Below are 20,176 nucleotides of genomic sequence, written 5' to 3' on the forward strand. Positions count from 1 at the left end.
AGAGTCGGGATAAACGGGTCCTTTTCAGAATGGCAGGCAGTGACTAATGGAGTGCCGCAGGGCTCAGTGCTGGGACCTCAGCTCTTTACAATATACATCAATGATTTGGATGAAGGAATTGAGTGTAATATCTCCAAGTTTGCAGATGACACTAAACTGGGTGGCAGTGTGGGCTGTGAGGGGGATGCTAAAAGGCTGCAGGGTGACTTAGACAGGTTAGGTGAGTGGGCAAATGCATGGCAGATGCAGTATAATGTGGATAAATGTGAGGTTATCCATTTTGGGGGCAAAAACGCGAAGACAGAATATTATCTAATGGTGGCAGATTAGGAAAAGGGGAGTTGCAACGAAACCTGGGTGTCATGGTTCATCAGTCATTGAAAGTTGGCATACAGATACAGCAGGCGATAAAGAAGGCAAATGGTATGTTGGCCTTGATAGCTAGGGGATTTGAGTATAGGAGCAGGGAGATCTTACTGCAGTTGTACACGGCCTTGGTGAGGCCTCACCTGGAATATTGTGTTCAGTTTTGGTCTCCTAATCTGAGGAATGACATTCTTGCTATTGAGGGAGTGCAGCGAAGGTTCACCAGACTGATTCCCGGGATGGCTGGACTGACATATGAGGAGAGACTGGATCAACTGGACAGTTTAGAAGGATGAGAAGGGATCTCATAGATACATGTAAGATTCTGACGGGACGGGACAGGTTAGATGTGGGCAGATTGTTCCTGATGTTGGGGAAGTCCAGAACCAGGGGACACAGTCTTAGGGATGGTAGGCCATTTAGGACTGAGATGAGGAGAAACTTCTTCACTCAGAGAGTTGTTAACCTGTGGAATTCCCTGCCGCAGAGAGTTGTTGAAGACAGTTCATTGGATATATTCAAGAGGGAGTTAGATATGGCCCTTGCGGCTAAGGGGATCAAGGGGTATGGAGAGAGAGCAGGAAAGGGGTACTGAGGGAATGATCAGCCATGATCTTATTGAATGGTGGTGCAGGCTCGAGGGGCTGAATGGCCTACTGCTGCTCTTATTTCTTATGTTCTTATCTTATGTTCTTATGAAATCAGGGATCTCTTACTCTGTATGGTTCAATATCACATCACATCATGCATTTAATCACAAACCCATCAGGAGAATACACAAGTTTTAGGTTGCAGGGACAATTTTTATATATATATAAATATATATATAATATCTGAAGTGACATTATATGCCACAAGTTAAAGGTGACACTGTTGTGTTAAATTCTGGTGTGTGCATAATATGCTAACTCCCTTTGCTAGTGCAATACTCCCTAGTGCCAGGGTCAAGGATGTCACTGAGCGGCTGCAGGGCTTTCTGGGGGGAGGTGAACAGCCAGAGGTCGTGGTCCATATCTGGACCAATGACATAGGTAGAATGAGGGATGAGGTCCTGCATGCAGAGTTTAGGGAGCTAGGAGAGAGATTAAAAAGCAGGACCTCAAAGGTAATAATCTCTGGATTACTCCTGGTGCCACAAGCTAGTGAATACAGAAATAGGAGGATAGAGCAGATGAATACGTGGCTGGAGAGATGGCGCGGGCGGGAGGGCTTTAGTTTCCTGAGGCATTGGGACCGCTTCTGGGGGAGGTGGGACCTGTACAAGCTGGACAGTTTGTACCTCACAGAGCAGGGACCATTATCCTCACAGCGGGGTTTGCTACTGCTGTTGGGGAGAGTTTAAACTAGCTTGGTAGGGGGATGGGAACTGAAAATAGATTAAGTAAGGAGGGGAGTAAAGCTGGAAATAGAAAGCAAAAATAAAGAAAGTGAGTTTGAAGGAGAGAGGAAACAAGCAGGAGAAAAGGGTAAAAAAACAAATTTAAAGGCACTTTTGTCTAAATGCATGTTGCATTCGTAAAAAAATAGATGACTTGATGGCACAAATAGACACAAATGGGTAGGATCTGATAGCCATCACAGAGACGTGGTTGCAAGGTGACCAGGACTGGGAATGAAATATTCAAGGGTATTTGACAATCTGGAAGGACAAATAGACAGGAAAAGGAGGTAGGATAGCTCTATTGATAAAGGATGGAATCACTGCAATAGTGAGAAATGATATTGGCTCAAATGATCAGGATGTTGAAACAGTTTGGGTGGAGATTAGGAATAATAAGGGGAAAAAGTCACTGGTGGGCATCGTCTATAGGCCCAATAGCAACAGTAGCAACACTGCTGGTCGGAGCATAAACCAGGAAATATTGGGGGCTTGTAAAAAGGGAACAGCAATAATCATGGGTGATTTTAATCTCCATATTGATTGGACAAATCAAATTGGTCAGGGTAGCCTTGAGGAAGAGTTCATAGAGTGCATAAGGGATGGGTTCCTTGAGCAGTATGTAATGGAACCAACCAGGGGGCAGACTATCTTGGATCTGGTCCTGTGTAATGAGACAGGATTAATAAACAATCTCCTCGTAAAGGATCTCCTTGGAATGAGTGATCATAGCATGGTTGAATTACAAATTCAGATGGAGGATGAGAAAGTTGGATCTCAAATCAGCGTCATAAGCTTAAATAAAGGAGACTATAAAGGTATGAGGGCAGAGTTGGCTAAATAGATTAAAGTGTAGGATGGTTGATGAACAGTGATGTATATTTAAGGAGATATTTCATAACTCTCAAAAAAAATATATGCCAGTAAGGAGGAAAGGGTGTAAAAGAAAAGATAGCCATCCATGGCTAACTAAAGAAAATAAAGGACTGTATCCAATTAAAAACAAGGGCATACAAAGTGGCCAAAACTAGTGGGAGGACAGAAGACTGGGAAGCTTTTAAAAGCCCAGCAAAGAATGACTAAAAATATGATTAAGAAAGGAAAGATAGACTATGAAAGTAAACTAGCACAAAATATAAAAAGAGATAGCAAGAGTTTCCATAGGTATATACAAAGTAAAAGAGTGGCTAAAGTAAATGTTGGTCCCTTAGAGGATGAGACCGGGGAATTAGTAATGGAGAACATGGAGATGGCAGAAACTCTGAACAAATATTTTGTATCAGTCTTTACGGTAGAGGACACTAACAATATCCCAACAGTGGATCGTCAAGGGGCTATGGGGGTGGCGGGGGGGAGGAACTTAACACAATCACAATCACTAAGGAGTTGGTACTCAGTAAGATAATGGGATTAAAGGCGGATAAATCCCCTGGACCTGATGGCTTGCATCCGAGGGTCTTAAGAGATGTAGTGGCAGGGATAGTGGATGCATTGGTTGTAATTTACCAAAATTCCCTGGATTCTGGGGAGGTCCCAGCAGATTGGAAAACTGCAAATGTAACGCCCCTATTTAAAAAAGGAGGCAGACAAAAAGCAGGAAACTATAGACCAGTTAGTCTAACATCTGTGGTTGGAAAAATGGTGGAGTCCATTATTAAAGAAGCAGTAGCAGGACATTTGGAAAAGCATAATTCGATCAGGCAGAGTCAGCATGGATTTATGAAGGAGAAGTCATGTTTGACAAATTTGCTGGAATTCTTTGAGGATGAAATGAACAGGGTGGATAAAGGGGAACCAATGGATGTGGTGTATTTGGAACTCCAGAAGGCATTTGACAAGGTGCCACATAAAAGGTTACTGCACAAGATAAAAGTTCATGGGTTGAGGGTAATATATTAGCATGGATAGAGGATTGGCTAACTAACAGAAAACAGAGAGTCGAGATAAATGGTTCATTCTCGGGTTGGCAATCAGTAATTAGTGAGGTGCTTCAGGGATCAGTGCTGGGGCCCCAACTATTTACAATCTATATTAACGACTTCGAAGAAGGGACCGAGTGTAACATAGCCAAGTTTGCTGATGATACAAAGATGGGAGGAAAAGCAATGTGTGAGGAGGACACAAAAAAATCTGCAAAAGGACATAGACAGGCTAAGTGAGTGAGCAAAAATTTGGCAGATGGAGTATAATATTGGAAAATGTGAGGTCATGCACTTTGGCAGAAAAAAACAAAGAGCAAGTTATTATTTAAATGGAGAAAAATTGCAAGTGCTGCAGTACAGCAGGACTTGGGGGTACTTGTGCATGAAACACAAAAGGTTAGTATGCAGGTACAGCAAGTGATCAGGAAGGCCAATGGAATCTTGGCCTTTATTGCAAAGGGGATGGAGTATAAAAGCAGGGAAGTCTTGCTACAGCTATACAGGGCCACACCTGGAATACTGCGTACAGTTTTGGTTTCCATATTTACAAAAGGATATACTTGCTTTGGAGGCAGTTCAGAGAAGGTTCACGAGGTTGATTCCGGAGATGAGGCGGTTGACATGAGGAAAGGCTGAGGCGGTTGGGCCTCTCTACTCATTGGAATTCAGAAGAATGAGAGGTGATCTTATCGAAATGTATAAGATTATGAAGGGGCTTGACAAGGTGGATGCAGAGAGGCTGTTTCCACTGTTAGACTAGAACTCGGAGGCATAATCTTAGAATAAGGGGCTGCCCATTTAAAACTGAGATGAGGAGGAATTTCTTCTCTGAGGGTTGTAAATCTGTGGAATTCGCTGCCTTAGAGCGCTGTGGAAGCCGGGACATTGAATAAATTTAAGACAGATATCGACAGCTTCTTACCTGATAAGGGATTAAAGGGTTATGGGGAACGGGCAGGAAAGTGGACCTGAGTCCATGATTGGATCAGCCATGATCGTATTAAATGGCAGAACAGGCTCGAGGGACCGTATGGCCTACTCCTGCTCCTATTTCTTATGCTCTTATACCATTAAATACAATGCTTCAATGCTTTCCAACCCAGCCAGCTGTCAGAGCCAGTGAACTAAGAAAGTTATAATTACTTAAGTGGAATTGATGAAGATCAGAAAGATGATTGTGCCACATTAAATAACAATTGTATCTTTAATGATATGCTGGGCTATAACACAACAGCCTTCTACCATTACGTACACTACAGTGTACCTTTCTAATTACTCTTGTGGTTTCCGATTCCCTGCTAAGAAACAATATTTTCAATGACTATGTCATAGTTATGTGGCGTTCTTTGCTGCACTGAGTGCAGCTGCATGTTCATTGATGAATTAGCTGTAAATTGCTGGTTGATTTCCGGTTGATAATAACATTTTGTATTCACTGTTTACAAACATTTGCTTTAGATTCAAACTTTCAAAACTATTGGCGACTGATGCCGAGATCCAGATGTGGCCATGGTAGTTTTGTAATATATTATGAATGAGAGAAGATAGGACATAGTAACACTTCCCCTGAGGAAGATCTTGATACAATGTAATCACATTAAATTCAGGTTCAGAGCTAGGGGATATTTGTTTGAGGGTTTTTAACATGCACAGTAGACATGTCGTGAAAATAGTATGCTTAATGCACATGTTATACTTATGTAATACATGTTATACTTATGTAATACCTGGATTACTGTTCAATTCTCCTATTATTCATGGTAGCAACAAAGGAACAATACCCAAATGATTAACCAATAAATACCTTGAAGAAATGTTAGATTAAATGATTATAAAGAAACTCCCTTTATAAATGAAACATTGCAAATAGCTCCATATGATTTCTCATTTTGACTTCTTTTGATAATTAAATTCTGCCTCTATTGCTGGTGAGCATTCATATTTTGGCTCGTTATTTGGAATTCTTCTTTGGGACAACTGTATTTTATTGAGGCCAAATCTGAAACTAAGCTTTCCCAGTTCTTTGATTGGTCGGCCCTTGGATTCAATACTCAAGAGCATCAGCAAGCCCTCAACATATTGAATTCAGTTGTGTTAAAGCTAAATTTCAAGCACTCATCACTGCTGATTAGGAACCTTCACAGGTCGATTGCATTATACAACAATTGGTGAGCATAGTGGGAACCTTTTGGCTGATGATTCCAGAAGAAACTAGGAATATGTTTTCATTTTCAAGTTGAGCACTGAGGCAATTGTTACAAACTTAATGTTAATTTTGGAGCTCAGGGAGTTTGTCTTCTAAATGTAGTTTTGAACCTGCAATCAAGTATTTGATTTGTTATATCCTTATAATAGGTGGTGAAAACAACTCGAAAATATTTCCACCTGTTTTGGTTATGACATTAAATATTAAATTCACCAATACCTTACTAGTGGCAGAGTGCTGATGTGAAGGGAGCAATGGTGGGTGACATCAATTCTCCAATCTGTGCACTCTTCAAGTGCAGACCCCATTGGAAATGTGGGAATTGGAAAATGTACCCATATATCAAAGGATTACTTCATTGAACAAAGCGTATTGCGATGTTTCCATAATAGAATAAGACACCATATAAATCCTATTATTTGTTTCTTTCTTTGGTAGGAACCTCAAATGATCTAATAAAGGAGTGTTAAATAAAGTATTCCTTCACTCTTTTTATGAAACTCTTGGTATCCTTTGACCTTCAGAGGCAATTTAAATTTCTAACTCGATGTAAATAGAATTAATAGCTTTTACTTTGTGATTCCAGTAGACACTAGTGTCCGATCAATTGCTTGTTGACAATGTCGGCACTGAAATACCATTCATGACTGGGTAACCAGTACCAATTGCTATTTGTAAGAAGTGACGTTATGTTTGGTTCATTAATGTTATAAGCATAGGGGCACTGAAAATCCAGGATCCACAATCCTGATGGTTATGTTGGTATTGTGCCCAGCTTATTGTAATATGCCAAGTCCCTTTTGAGTCCTAGCTCATCCCTTTAACCAAATCTTTGCTTTTTTCCAATGGGTCCCACTGGAGTTCGGCAAGAGTCAACAACAACAACTTGTATTTATATGTATAAAACACCTTTACTGTAAAAAAAAAAGTACCAAGGGGTTTCACAGAAGCATACTCAGACAAAACTGTATGCTGAACCAATGAAGATGATATTAGAAGAGGTGAAGAGGTGGGTTTTAAGGAAGACTGGTAGGCAGAGAGATGGAAAGGTTGAGGAAATGAATTCCAGGCCATAGGGTCGAGGTGGCTTGCATTTATTCTGCCAAATGTGAGTCAAAATGTGAGGAAAACTGTTATACTATGTCATTCACTTTTATACTCAAATTCGCAATGAGAAAATGCAGCTCAAATTACAACCCAGACAGGGTTTGTGTTCCAGATTAACAGCCATTTTAACTTACCCAGCCATTTGTTTATTTCACACAAACTTCATTTTTTTTACTTTCTCTCCTCAAAATCAAAAGCGCAGTGAAACATTTCTCAAGTCTTTAGATCAGAATTTATTTTGTGTAGAGACACCTGCCAAAATTTTTGAATCTTGATCTGTCCTTTTTGAGCACTTAAGGACGGTGAGGTACTGAACTATTCTTTTGGCAAATTTGTTACTGTGTTATTTCATTGATGAAGCGATCTCTATTCTAGGCTGCCACCTAGACAAATGGTAGCATTTTTATAAATACTTTGATCTTCGAAACAAGTGAAGGTTAGTTGGATATTTTGGGCTGTCGGGAGAATTTGCATTTAAAAAGTAAGAATGCAGAAGGTGCGGATCAAGATTCAGAAATTTTGGCAGGTGTCTCTACACAAAAGAAATTTTGATCTAAAGACTTGAGAAATGTCCTCTTCAGCTGTGTTTTGGATTTTGAGGAGAGCAAGTTAAAAAATTGAAGTTTGTGTTAAAGAAACAAATTGCTGCACAAGTTAAAATAGCTGTTGAACCAGAACACAAACCATGTTGGATTTTAATTTGAGTGCGTTTTTGTCATTGAGCATTTGAGTGTAAGAGAGTGACATTGTACGACATTTTTCCTCACATTTTGCCTCGGTTAGTGGCAATTTTATAATTTTGTTTTCCAAAATTCTTTTAAATGTAAATATGATTGTAATGGAGATGCAGAAGACCGAACCGTGGCAAACTTAGTTTCACGCAACTAGTGTAAGCACACACGTGCCTGCACTATTGGAACTGCCACTAAGACCCAAAAAGTAGTTTGTGCACTATGTAAACAATTGTAGATTGTCATTTAGTTTGTTCATCTCTTGCTTGTTTTTCTTTTGGTTTAGTGATATTTCAGAAGAGATAGACTGCTGCTGGGGATTGAGATCTGTCAGAATTCATGCACACACACGTGCACACGTAAAACACTCATGTCACACACACATAACACACACACAACACACACACACACAACACACACACACGTAACACACACATGACACACATACACGTAACACACACACGTAACACACACACAAAAGAACATAAGAAATAGGAGCAGGGGTAGGCCATTTGGCCCCTCGAGCCTGCTCCGCCATTTAATAAGATCATGGCTGATCTGATCATGGACTCAGCTCACCTTCCCTGCCCGCTCCCCATAACCCTTAATTTCCTTATTGGTTAAAAATCTATCTATCTGTGATTTGAATACATTCAATGAGCTAGCCTCAACTGTTTCCTTGGGCAGAGAATTCCACAGATTCACAACCCTCTGGGAGAAGAAATTCTTTCCCAACTCGGTTTTAAATTGGCTCCCCCGTATTTTGAGGCTGTGCCACCTAGTTCTAGTCTCCCCGACCAGTGGAAACAACCTCTCTGCCTCTATCTTGTCTATCCCTTTCATTATTTTAAATGTTTCTATAAGATCACCCCTCATCCTTCTGAACTCCAACGAGTAAAGACCCAGTCTACTCAATCTATCATCATAAGGTAACCCCCTCATTTCTGGTATCAGCCTAGTGAATTGTCTCTCTACCCCCGCCAAAGCTAGTATATCCTTCCTTAAGTAAGGTGACCAAAACTGCACACAGTACTCCAGGTGCGGCCTCACCAATACCCTGTACAGTTGCAGCAAGACCTCCCTGCTTTTGTACTCCATCCCTCTCACAATGAAGGCCAACATTCCATTCGCCTTCCTGATTACCTGCTGCACCTGCAAACTAACTTTTTGGGATTCATGCACAAGGACCCCCAGGTCCCTCTGCACCGCAGCATGTTGTAATTTCTCCCCATTCAAATAATATTCCCTTTTACTGTTTTTTTTTTCCAAGGTGGATGACCTCACATTTTCCGACATTGTATTCCATCTGTCAAATCTTAGCCCATTCACTTAACCTATCTAAATCTCTTTGCAGCCTCTCGGTGTCCTCTACACAACCCGCTTTCCCACTAATCTTTGTGTCATCTGCAAATTTTGTTACACTACACTCTGTCCCCTCTTCCAGGTCATCTATGTATATTGTAAACAGTTGTGGTCCCAGCACCGATCCCTGTGGCACACCACTAACCACCGATTTCCAACCCGAAAAGGATCCATTTATCCCAGCTCTCTGCTTTCTGTTAGCCAGCCAATTCTCTATTCATGCTAATACATTTCCTCTGACTCCGCGTACCTTTATCTTCTGCAGTAACCTTTTATGTGGCACCTTATCGAATGCCTTTTGGAAATCCAAATACACCACATCCATCAGTACACATCTATCCAGCATGCTCGTTATATTCTCAAAGAATTCCAGTAAATTAGTTCAACATGATTTCCCCTTCATGAATCCATGATACGTCTGCTTGATTGCACTATTCCTATCTAGATGTTCCGCTATTTCTTCCTTAATGATAGCTTCAAGCATTTTCCCCACTACAGATGTTAAACTAACCGGCCTATAGTTACCTGCCTTTTGTCTGCCCCCTTTTTTAAACAGAGGCGTTACATTAGCTGCTTTCCAATCCGATGGTACCTCCCCAGAGTCCAGAGGATTTTGGTAGATTATAACGAATGCATCTGCTATAACTTCCGCCATCTCTTTTAATACCCTAATTTCATCAGGACCAGGAGACATGTCTACCTTGAGTCCCATTAGCCTGTCCAGCACTACCCCCCTAGTGATAGTGATTGTCTCAAGATCCTCCCTTCCCACATTCCCGTGACCAGCAATTTTTGGCATGGTTTTTGTGTCTTCCACTGTGAAGACCGAAGCAAAATAATTGTTTAAAGTCTCAACCATTTCCACATTTCCCATTATTAAATCCCCTTTCTCATCTTCTAAGGGACCAACATTTACTTTAGTCACTCTTTTCCATTTTATATATCGGTAAAAGCTTTTACTATCTGTTTTTATGTTTTGCGCAAGTTTACTTTCGTAATCTATCTTTCCTTTCTTTATTGCTTTCTTAGTCATTCTTTGCTGTCATTTAAAATTTTCCCAATCTTCTCGTTTCCCACTAACCTTGGCCACCTTATACGCATTGATTTTTAATTTGATACTCTCCTTTATTTCCATGGTTATCCACGGTTGGTTATCCCTTCTCTTACCGCCCTTCTTTTTCACTGGAATATATTTTTGTTGAGCACTATGAAAGAGCTCCTTAAAAGTCCTCCACTGTTCCTCAATTGTGCCACCATTTAGTCTGTGTTCCCAGTCTACTTTAGTCAACTCTGCCGTCATCCCACTGTAGTCCCCTTTGTTTAAGCATAGTACGCTCGTTTGAGACACTACTTCCTCACCCCCAATCTGTATTACAAATTCAACCATACTGTGATCACTCATTCCGAGAGGATCTTTTACGATTCCTGTCTCATTACACAGGACCAGATCTAAGATAGCTTGTTCCCTTGTAGGTTCTGTAACATACTGTTCTAAGAAACAATCCCGTATGCATTCTATGAATTCCTCCTCAAGGCTACCCTGTGCGATTTGATTTGACCAATCGATATGTAGGTTAAAATCCCCCATGATTACTGCCGTTCCTTTTTCACATGCCTCCATTATTCCCTTGATTATTGTCCGCCCCACCGTGAAGTTATTATTTGGGGGCCTATAAACTATGCCCACCAGTGACTTTTTCCCCTTACTACCGCTAATCTTCACCCACAATGATTTAACATTTTGTTCATTAGAGCCAATATTGTCTCTCATAACTGCCCTGATATCATCCTTTATTAACATACCTACCCCACCTCCTTTCCCTTCTTGTCTATCTTTCCGAATTGTCAGATACCCCTGTATGTTTAATTCCCAGTCTTGGCCACCCTGTAACCACGTTTCTGTAATGGCCACCAAATCATACCCATTTGTAATGATTTGTGCCGTCAACTCATTTACTTTATTTCGAATGCTGCGTGCGTTTAGGTAGAGTGTTTTAATACTAGTTTTTAAACCATAATTTTTAGTTTTGACCCTTCCTGCAGCCCCTTTATATTCATACATATTGTCCCTTCCTATCACCTTGTGGTTTACACTTACCCCAGTGCTACTCTGCCCTGTTGCCTCCTGCCTTTTGCATTCTTTCTTGGGGTCCTGTTCATCTGAGCTCTCACCCACTCGAACTAGCTCAGAGCTCTCTCCTGGTTCCGAATACTCCTCGCATTGAGGCACCGAGCTTTCAGGCTTGCCTTTTTATTAGACTTTGACCCTTTCGAATTTTGCTGTACAGTGGCCCTTTTTGTGGCTATCTCTGCCTTAAATATATTCAATGACCCAGCCTCCACAGCTCTCTGGGACAGAGAATTCCACAGATTTACAACCCTCTGAGAGAAGAAATTCCTTCTCATCTCAATTTTAAATGGGCGGTCCCTTATTCTGAGACTTTGCCCCCTAGTTTTAGTTTCCCCTATGAGTGGAAATATCCTCTCTGCATCCACCTTGTCGAGCCCCCTCATTATCTTACATGTTTTGATAAGAGCACCTCTGATTCTTCTGAACTTCAATGAGTATAGGCCCAACCTACTCAACCTATCTTCATAAGTCAAACCCTCATCTCTGGAATCAACCTAGTGAACCTTCTCTGAACAGCCTCCAATGCAAGTATATCCTTCCTTAAATACGGAGACCAAAACTGTACGCAGTACTCTTGGGGCTAGACTTTCCACTTTTCTGTCTATCGCCCAAAAAATGGATGATGTTCCAGCGATGTTCGATGTCCCAGCCTTACCGATCACTGGCTCATCACCCATTTTTTGGATGGTGATTTTTTTCACTCGGCGATAGACCAGCGATGTCAAATGGGCGATGCAAAAGGTCAGCGATGTGACGTGCGCCCAACGAACGGCCATCGATGTGGAGAGCAAAAGCTTCCCTAGCAACAGCCTTCTGCGCATGCGAATTAAAAATGTTTTTCCGATTGACAGCATTTCACGCATTTCGGGAGATCAGGGGTCATCCACACATGCGCAAAAAGCTGATTATGATGGGGGAGACCAAAACTGTAAGCAGTACTCTAGATGTGGCCTCACCAATACCCTGTACAGTTGTAGCAGGACTTCTCTGCTTTTATATACAAAACACACGCGCATGCACCACACGCGCGCAATACTTATGCATCGCACACGCAACGCACACACAATGCACGCAACACATGCACGCAACACACACACAACACATACATACATAATACATACATGTAACACACACACATACACAACACACTATTTAGCAATACCATGGAAGTGAGTGCAGTAACCGTGCATCAAAATGTAACTGTTTTAATATTGTGCAGTCAAGCAAGCAGTCAATCTAATTCACACCAAAGTACTTTACTGTTAAAGTTCCAGAAATGCTACAATGCTTATTTTTGTTTCCAAAATAATTAAAAAGCTTCTTTACTTCAGTAATTAGCATGCGTGAATCCTCAATGAAGGAGGGACTAAATAGTTATAGACAAGTGACTTTTACTGGCTCTCCTCATTGGAAGTAAATGATAAATATGAGAAAAAAACTCTCAAAGTTTGGGAAATTCAGCACTCCTGTGACTTTGGAATAAAAAAATGAAAGGTCAAAGTAACACATCAAAGGACGACACTTAGACAAGGACCCCGGACTGAAACAGTCTCTAATCCTTACCCATCAAGATGCTAAAAATATCACACTGCAAAGAAGAGTGCAAACATTGTTAGTCCATACTTAATATTTCCAAATTGAATATGATTCTTGTGCTGTGTTCAAATATTAGAATGTTAACTCTGTAGTGCAGATGACACCTTTAATTGCTCTGCCGCTTTGTGCCATAGCGAAGTTCTGTTAAAGATGAAAAAAACGGACAGTTACACAAGGACAGTGCACTATATAATTCTCCTAAGCAAAAAAAAACCCTCTCAAGTGAGCACTTTGCTGTTACAGAAAGCAAGTGACTGCTGTGGTAATGACTTGCAGTTTACTGTTTTCATTTGTTACATTTCCTCAATAGCCGTTGTGTTGAGATTAACTGCTTAAATGGTCTGCAGCTGTCTGTTATGAATTAGGGGAGTTTAATCAAAGTATTTCTAATGTAGAGCACAATGATAAATAGTACTTCCCCCGTGTATTAAGAGATAATGATGGTTTCAGAAGATCACTGTAGTAATGCTTAGTGCATATGCCTTCAGCAGTAGATTTGTTGTTGTACTGAATATGCTTAATGGATCAGTGAAAACCTGCCTAATGTGGGATTGTTTGATGGGGCTGACAGAACTGGAATTAGCCCATTGCTGTTTACTGCACACATCCATTAAGATTAATTGCTGCCAGATAATTTTGAGTGTTTTTATCTGTAGGAAAGAAAGTGTCACTAATGGTTTTATAAATTGGCTTGCTACTAATGGTGATAGAACATGGCTGTGTTGCAAGGCTGGCTGACAGAGGTTGGTTTCTACCTGCTGATGTTCATGATGTTGGTTTAAGTTTTACTGAGTAATGGAATGAGGTGCCAGCTGCATGATAATAGAACATGAGTGTAAACTTCAGCAAAAGTTTATTGTATTTTTAGTGGAGTTTTTACCAATGCTGAGGTATTTTTTTAAAGCCTTTACATTTATTCTCTCGCCCATTTACAGTATTTATAAGCAAAAGATTCAATTTTGACAAACCTAAGTAAAAGCCATTTATTCTGAACAGGCAGACAGGTGGTGGGGAGAGTGCGTCAGGTGTAATTTTTCTTCCCATTTGTCTGTACTCAAGAGATGAAAGTTTTTAAAGCTAGCAGATCTCCCATGGCATTGCTCATGGTGTGTCAGAGGATACAATATTTAACAACAATATGGGGTTTTATACCATTCAGGGTATAACATCAGGACCACTGATTTACAGTGACTTCATAAGTCAAATTCCATTGTACTAAAATGCAGGATTTGACACATGACTTCTGCATTAGGGGTCACAATTGACCAGAAGCTTAATTGGCTCTTTTATATTGGGAGGAAAAACAATGTGTGAGGAGGACACACAAAATCTGCAAAAATGACATAGACAGGCTAAGTGAGTGGGCAAAAATTTGGCACATGGCATATAACGTTGGAAAGTGTGAGGTCATGCACTTTGGCAGAAAAAATCAAAGAGCAAGTTATTATTTAAATGGAGAAAGATTGCAAAGTGCTGCAGTATCGCGGGATTTGGGGGTACTTGTGCATGAAATACAAAAGGATATTATGCAGGTACAGCAAGTGATCAGGAAGGCCAATTATTGGCCTTTATTGCAAAGGGGATGGAGTATAAAAGCAGGGAAGTCTTGCTACAGTTATACAGGGGATTGGTGAGGGCACACCTGGAATACTGCGTGCAGTTTTGGTTTCCATATTTACGAAAGGATTTACTTGCTTTGGAGGCAGTTTAGAGATTGATTCAGAGAAGTTGATTCCGGAGATGAGGGGGTTGACTTAAAAGGAAAGGTTGAGTAGGTTGGGCCTCTACTCATTGGAATTCAGAAGAATGAGAGATGATCTTATTAAAATGTATAAGATTATGAGGAGACTTGACAAGGTGGATGCAGAGAGGATGTTTCCACTGATGGGGGAGACTATAACTAGAGGGCATGATCTTAGAATAAGGGGCTGCCCATTTAAAACATGAGGAGAAATTTCTTCTCTGAGGGTTGTAAATCTATGGAATTCATTGCCTCAGAGAGCTATGGAAGCTGGGACATTGAATAAATTTAAGACCGAAATAGACAGTTTCTTAAATGATAAGGGGTTATGGGGAGTGGGCAGGGAAGTGGAGCTGAGTTCATGATCAGATCAGCCATGATCTTATTGAATGGCGGAGCAGGCTCGAGGGGCCGTATGGCCTACACCTGCTCCTACTTCTTATATTCTTATGTACTTGTTTAGTTCTGACATTGAATGGCATTACCATTGTTGAGCCCCACACCATCAGCAACTTTGGAGAGGAGGAGGGGTGGGGGGGGGGCACCATTGACCAGAAACTTAACTGGACCAATCTATATAAATGCTGTGGCTACTCGGTCAGAGGCTGGGTATTCAGCATCAAGTGACTCACCTCCTGACTTCCCAAAGCCTTTCCACCAACTACAAGGCACAAGTCAGGAGTGTGATGGAATACTCCCCTTTGCCTGGATGGATGCAGCTGCAACAGCTCTCAAGAAGCGCGACACTTCCAGGACAAATTAGTCTGCTCGATCAGCACTTCATCCATTAGCTTAATCATCCATCTGCTCCATCCCCATTGTACTATGGCTGCAGTGTATACTATTTACAGGATGCAGTGTAGAAATTCACCAAGGCTTTTTCAGCAGCACCTCCAAAACCCACACCCTCCACCACCTAGAAGGACAAGGACAGCAGATGCATGGAAACACCATTACCTTCAAGTTACCCTCCAAGTCACACAATTGACACATATCACCGTCCCTTCATCATCACTGGGCCAAAATCTTGGAACTCCCTCCCCAACAGCACTGTAAGAACATTTTCACCATGTGGGCTGCAGACATTCAAGAAGAAGACCCACCATTATCGTCTCAAGGGCAACTCGTGTTGGTAATAAATGCCAGCAACATCCACATCACGAGAATGAGAAAAGAAAACAGAATGCTATATTGTACTGCTAGACCAGCTGAGAGAAAGTTGGAAGATGTCATACTAAAACTGTACAGTCCCTGGTTAGACTGTACTTGAATACTGAGTCTGGATTTGCGGTCGAAATACCTCTGATCCATAAATACAATCCATGCCTACCTGGGGCCTCGGGATCCACAGTGACTTGTGCACCTGGGCCACTCTGGGGGCGTGCAGGTAAAGGCCCACATATCCCAGGGGCGCATGCAGTTTACAAGCATCCCTAGGATCACATAGGCCGGCTCAGCCACTAAAAGAAGGGGATCCTCATTCATGCTTATGGGGATTCCATTTTCGTATGGAATTCCCATAAACATGAAAGGGGATCACATAAAAATACAATTACACACCAATTAAATGTTTTTAAATTACATATTTAAAATTAATTAAAATACCATTGAATTAAACATTTAAAACAAATGTAATTTTTTGTAAAATAAATTGAAACATTTTAAAGGAGCTAAAAATAACCTTAACTTATTTTACAGGTGTTTTAATATGTAAATAATTTTAAATATATATTTTTATATTAATTTAAACTCTTACGCTGATAAAAGCAGGCCTTACGCCTGCTTTAACCAGGCATAAGAGTTTCATGGGCATTCGCGGGGCAGTAGTTGCTCAAATAGCTCAACTGTCCACCCGTGAATGCCCTTTCCCCGGGGATGCATTGGATCTGTTAAGAAGATTCTTGACAGATCGTAAATTCTGTGTTTTCGCGCAAGTGCTTTGTGCGTGAAAACCCAGAACTTGTGCGGCCCTTACGGGCAAGGAGGCACCCATAGGAGCCGCAAAATACAGGCCAATGTGTTCAGTTTTGGCCACCAAGACATATGGGAAACATTAGAATCATGCATTATCATAGTGCAGGGAGGAGCTATAAGGCTGCATCCTAGAGTAAAAAGATTGATTTATGAGGAAGGATGGAGAAATGGGGGCACTTTAGCCTTGAAAGGAGATGGCTGTGAGAGGACCTTATGGAAGTACCAGTATGCAAGATCTTAAATGGTATAGATACGTTCAGAGCAGCAGTTCAAGTCAAGTCACTAGAACAAGAACCAGAGGCTAAAAATCACAAAAGTACAATTTAGAATAATTTTTCACACAAAGAATGATCAGTGTCTAGAATGGATCGTGAAGGGGAAAATCTTTGATTATTCAAGATACAGTTAGATGACATAATTATCTGTTTAAACAGAGCACTCAACTGTACTGCACAGGATGCAGTGGATTAAACTATGGCTTTTCATGCCCGAGATACTGGATAGAAATCCAATCCAAATTGACGTGGTGAAAGTTTACTTTGTGAAAATAATAATCAAAATGAGTTTCAATCCTGTTCCATGAACCCACAGCACCAAACCGCCCCTAATTTGGCACTAAATTGGCAATCTCACTCAGGATGGCTGATGTGTGAAATGGAAGAATGTCACACTGATCCAGTGGAAGTTTTCTGAGATTGGAGGGCAGCGTATTCTTGACGTAGAACAGAGAAAGCTTTACTGTGCATCTGGCTTCAGTGTGCCTGACCTGAGACTGTTTGATGCTGACTCTGGATAGCCAAAACTAACATTCCTCACCTTGAGCACAAAATATGCAAGAATTTTTTTTTACCCAATATGTGAAAGGGAATCTACACAACCAACCTCAAGGGATATGGGAATCGGATGGGAAAGTGGAGTTGAGGTCAAAGATCAGCCATAATCTTATTGAATTTTGAAGCAGACGAAGGGCCATATAGCCTACTCCTGCTCCTACCTCTTATGTTCTTACTCATGTCTATGCTGTTTCTGAAACATTCAACCCTCTTGTGGGATAAACTCTGAAATTATGTAATTTCATAATTTTTGCCCCATTGTATAGCATGCATGGAGATGAAATAGGAATTTTAACATTTGTGTGGTGATTATGATAATAAATTACCACAGTTTAGTACATGGATGTGTGTGTGAGAGATTTTATTGTCCCTGTAATGGCATTAGTTTCGTAAATGTATTTCTAGAACTGAATAAATACATTATTAAACCTAATGCTATGTTGGTATTTTTGTTTGTTTCTTTACACACAATAATTTTACATGTGAGAAATCCCAGTTCATTCATAGTGCTGTTTTATGTATGGGCTTATCATCAGCCAAATCCATTTGTATAAATAAGGATATCATTGCATGTGCGTTAGCTGAAAATGAAAGTCACATTTATCCTTGCAGGGACGATGCTGGCAGACTAACTGTGGGACCAGTCCAACATCTATAGCATTTACCTTACTGCAAACTACAGATTACTTGAGTCCAGAGGCACAGACATAGATAAAATGTGGTAATATCAAGGTATTTCCCCCTATTGATGCGAGCTAGAAGCAGTAAAAGACCCCAGCCATATATGACAATTTTTCAAAGGAAAGCATGAATACATTTTTAAATGAGTACTTATCCCATCGGTAGAATTACCACCCGCTGCTCCCTTCATGTAAACTCTGCTCATTAGACAAGAATAGACTACAACATTTCAGTTGATTAAAGCTAGCAGTATTGCGAACATTTGGATTTGGGGCAGTAGACAATCTAACAGTAGCCAAATTACTGGTAAATCTTCTGCCCTGTCTAGGGAAATTGTACTCACTGCTAGGACTACACTTTATAATGCATGTGACTCCACATGTCGGAAAATGTGGAATTAAGAAGGAATGCTGAAGTTGACAATTCAAAGCCAGTTTATTAATACTAAAATAAGGTGATCTAGTTTATTTACAAATGTTTTTTCTAAATCAGACCCAGTCTCACATGGCGAGATGTGCAGCACCTGATTGTTCGAACCTGTAAAATCTCTGACCCCTTGGACAAAGATTGGAACATTAATGGAGCGGGTTACCACATTCACCACAAGTAAGAAACCAATTCATGGAAGCTTTTTTTTATAGTTGTGTCATTACGTAAGGAGTTTTATTATAACAAGATTCAGCTGATTGAGTTGGAGGTGACAATAGAAAGAAATCTTCTAGTTTCCAATACTACACAAATATTCCTGTTGAACTTACTGTTAGAGTTTCCAATAAGAATGAAACTGCTTCTTGCAACTGAACTGGAATGGTTTTTTTAAAAGTGTAATTATCTATGCACATATGTTTTAGCTTTATGGCTAGAAGTGACTAGTTTTCATTGATTTGTTAGGTATGTTTCATTGTCTATGGGCTAAACAATGGAAGATTAACACTGACATTTACTATAAGCAGAAAGTCACTCCACTCTATTAGAAATGTCATGCCAGTCGTACATGATACCAGAATTCGAACATTAGAATTTTGTTATGACGATTTACTATACCCAAACTCACTATAAAATAGTTAATTGTAGTATATAAATGCATGATACCTCTTGGGTCTTTAGAACTTTTAGCACGGAGCCTTTTCATTTACTTTGCAAGTAGTTTGTTTTCACTTTGATGAGGAAAAAAATTGTGGATGTTCCTGCCTAAAATATAATATCCAGTGTTAAGAGAGAAGCAAAGTCTATCGAATAATGTGCATTATATTAAATGTACTTGTTTTATAGGTTAGAATCATAGAATGATATAGCACAGAAGGAGGACATTCGGTCCATTGTGCCCGTGCCGGCTCTTGGAAAGACCTATCCAATTAATCCTACTCCCCTGCTCTTTCCTCATAGCCCTACACATTTGTCCACTTCAAGTATTTATCCAATTCTCTTTTGAAAGTTATTATTGAATATACTCCCACCACCCTTTCAGGCAGTGCATTCCAGATCACCACAACTCACTGTGCAAAAAAAAAAACTTTCTGCATGTTGCCCCTGGTTATTTTGGTAATTACCTTAAATCTTTGTTCTTTGGTTAGTGATCCTTCTGCCAGGGGAAACAGACTTACTTACTCTAACAAAACCATGATTTTGAACAAATCTATCAAATCTTCCCTTAACCTTCTTTGCTCTAAGGATAACAACCCTAGTTTCTCTAGTCTCTCCACATAACTGAAGTCTTTCATCCCTTGTACCATTCTAATAAATCTTGTCTGCACCCTTTCTGAGGCCTTAAAATCCTCCTTAAATTGTGATACACAGAACTGGCCACAATACTCCAGTGGGGACTAACCAGTATTTCATAAAAGTTTAGCATATCTTCCATGCTTCTATCCCTCTGTTTAGAAAGCCAAGGATTTCTTATGCCTTTTTAACAGCCTTAACTTGTCCTGCTACCTTCAAAAACTTGTGTACCCCCAGATCTCTCTCTTCCCGTGTCCCCTTTAAAATTGTACCATTTAGTTTATTTTGCCTCTCATCAATCTTCCTACCAAAATGAATCACACCACTGCACACTTCCCTCTAGTTTGAAGAACAATTATTCGCACTACTCTCTGGTTTGTATCCCTTAACCATTTTTGTATCCATGCAGCCACTGCCCCTTTAATACCA

At 40.4% G+C, this 20,176-nt stretch overlaps 1 protein-coding gene across 1 annotated transcript in view; it reads left to right on the plus strand.

The window, feature by feature from the left end:
• The window catches only part of LOC139274800 (PC3-like endoprotease variant B), a 994,028-nt gene that overhangs the window by 622,500 nt on the left and 351,352 nt on the right, over positions 1-20,176 (plus strand). Inside the window, exon 12 of the mRNA XM_070891493.1 lies at positions 18,521-18,634. Within this exon, the coding sequence (XP_070747594.1) occupies positions 18,521-18,634 (114 nt within the window). The remainder of the gene's footprint in view (positions 1-18,520; positions 18,635-20,176) is intronic.

The sequence above is a fragment of the Pristiophorus japonicus genome, chromosome 10 (assembly GCF_044704955.1).
Source record: "Pristiophorus japonicus isolate sPriJap1 chromosome 10, sPriJap1.hap1, whole genome shotgun sequence".
NCBI lineage: Eukaryota > Metazoa > Chordata > Chondrichthyes > Pristiophoridae > Pristiophorus > Pristiophorus japonicus.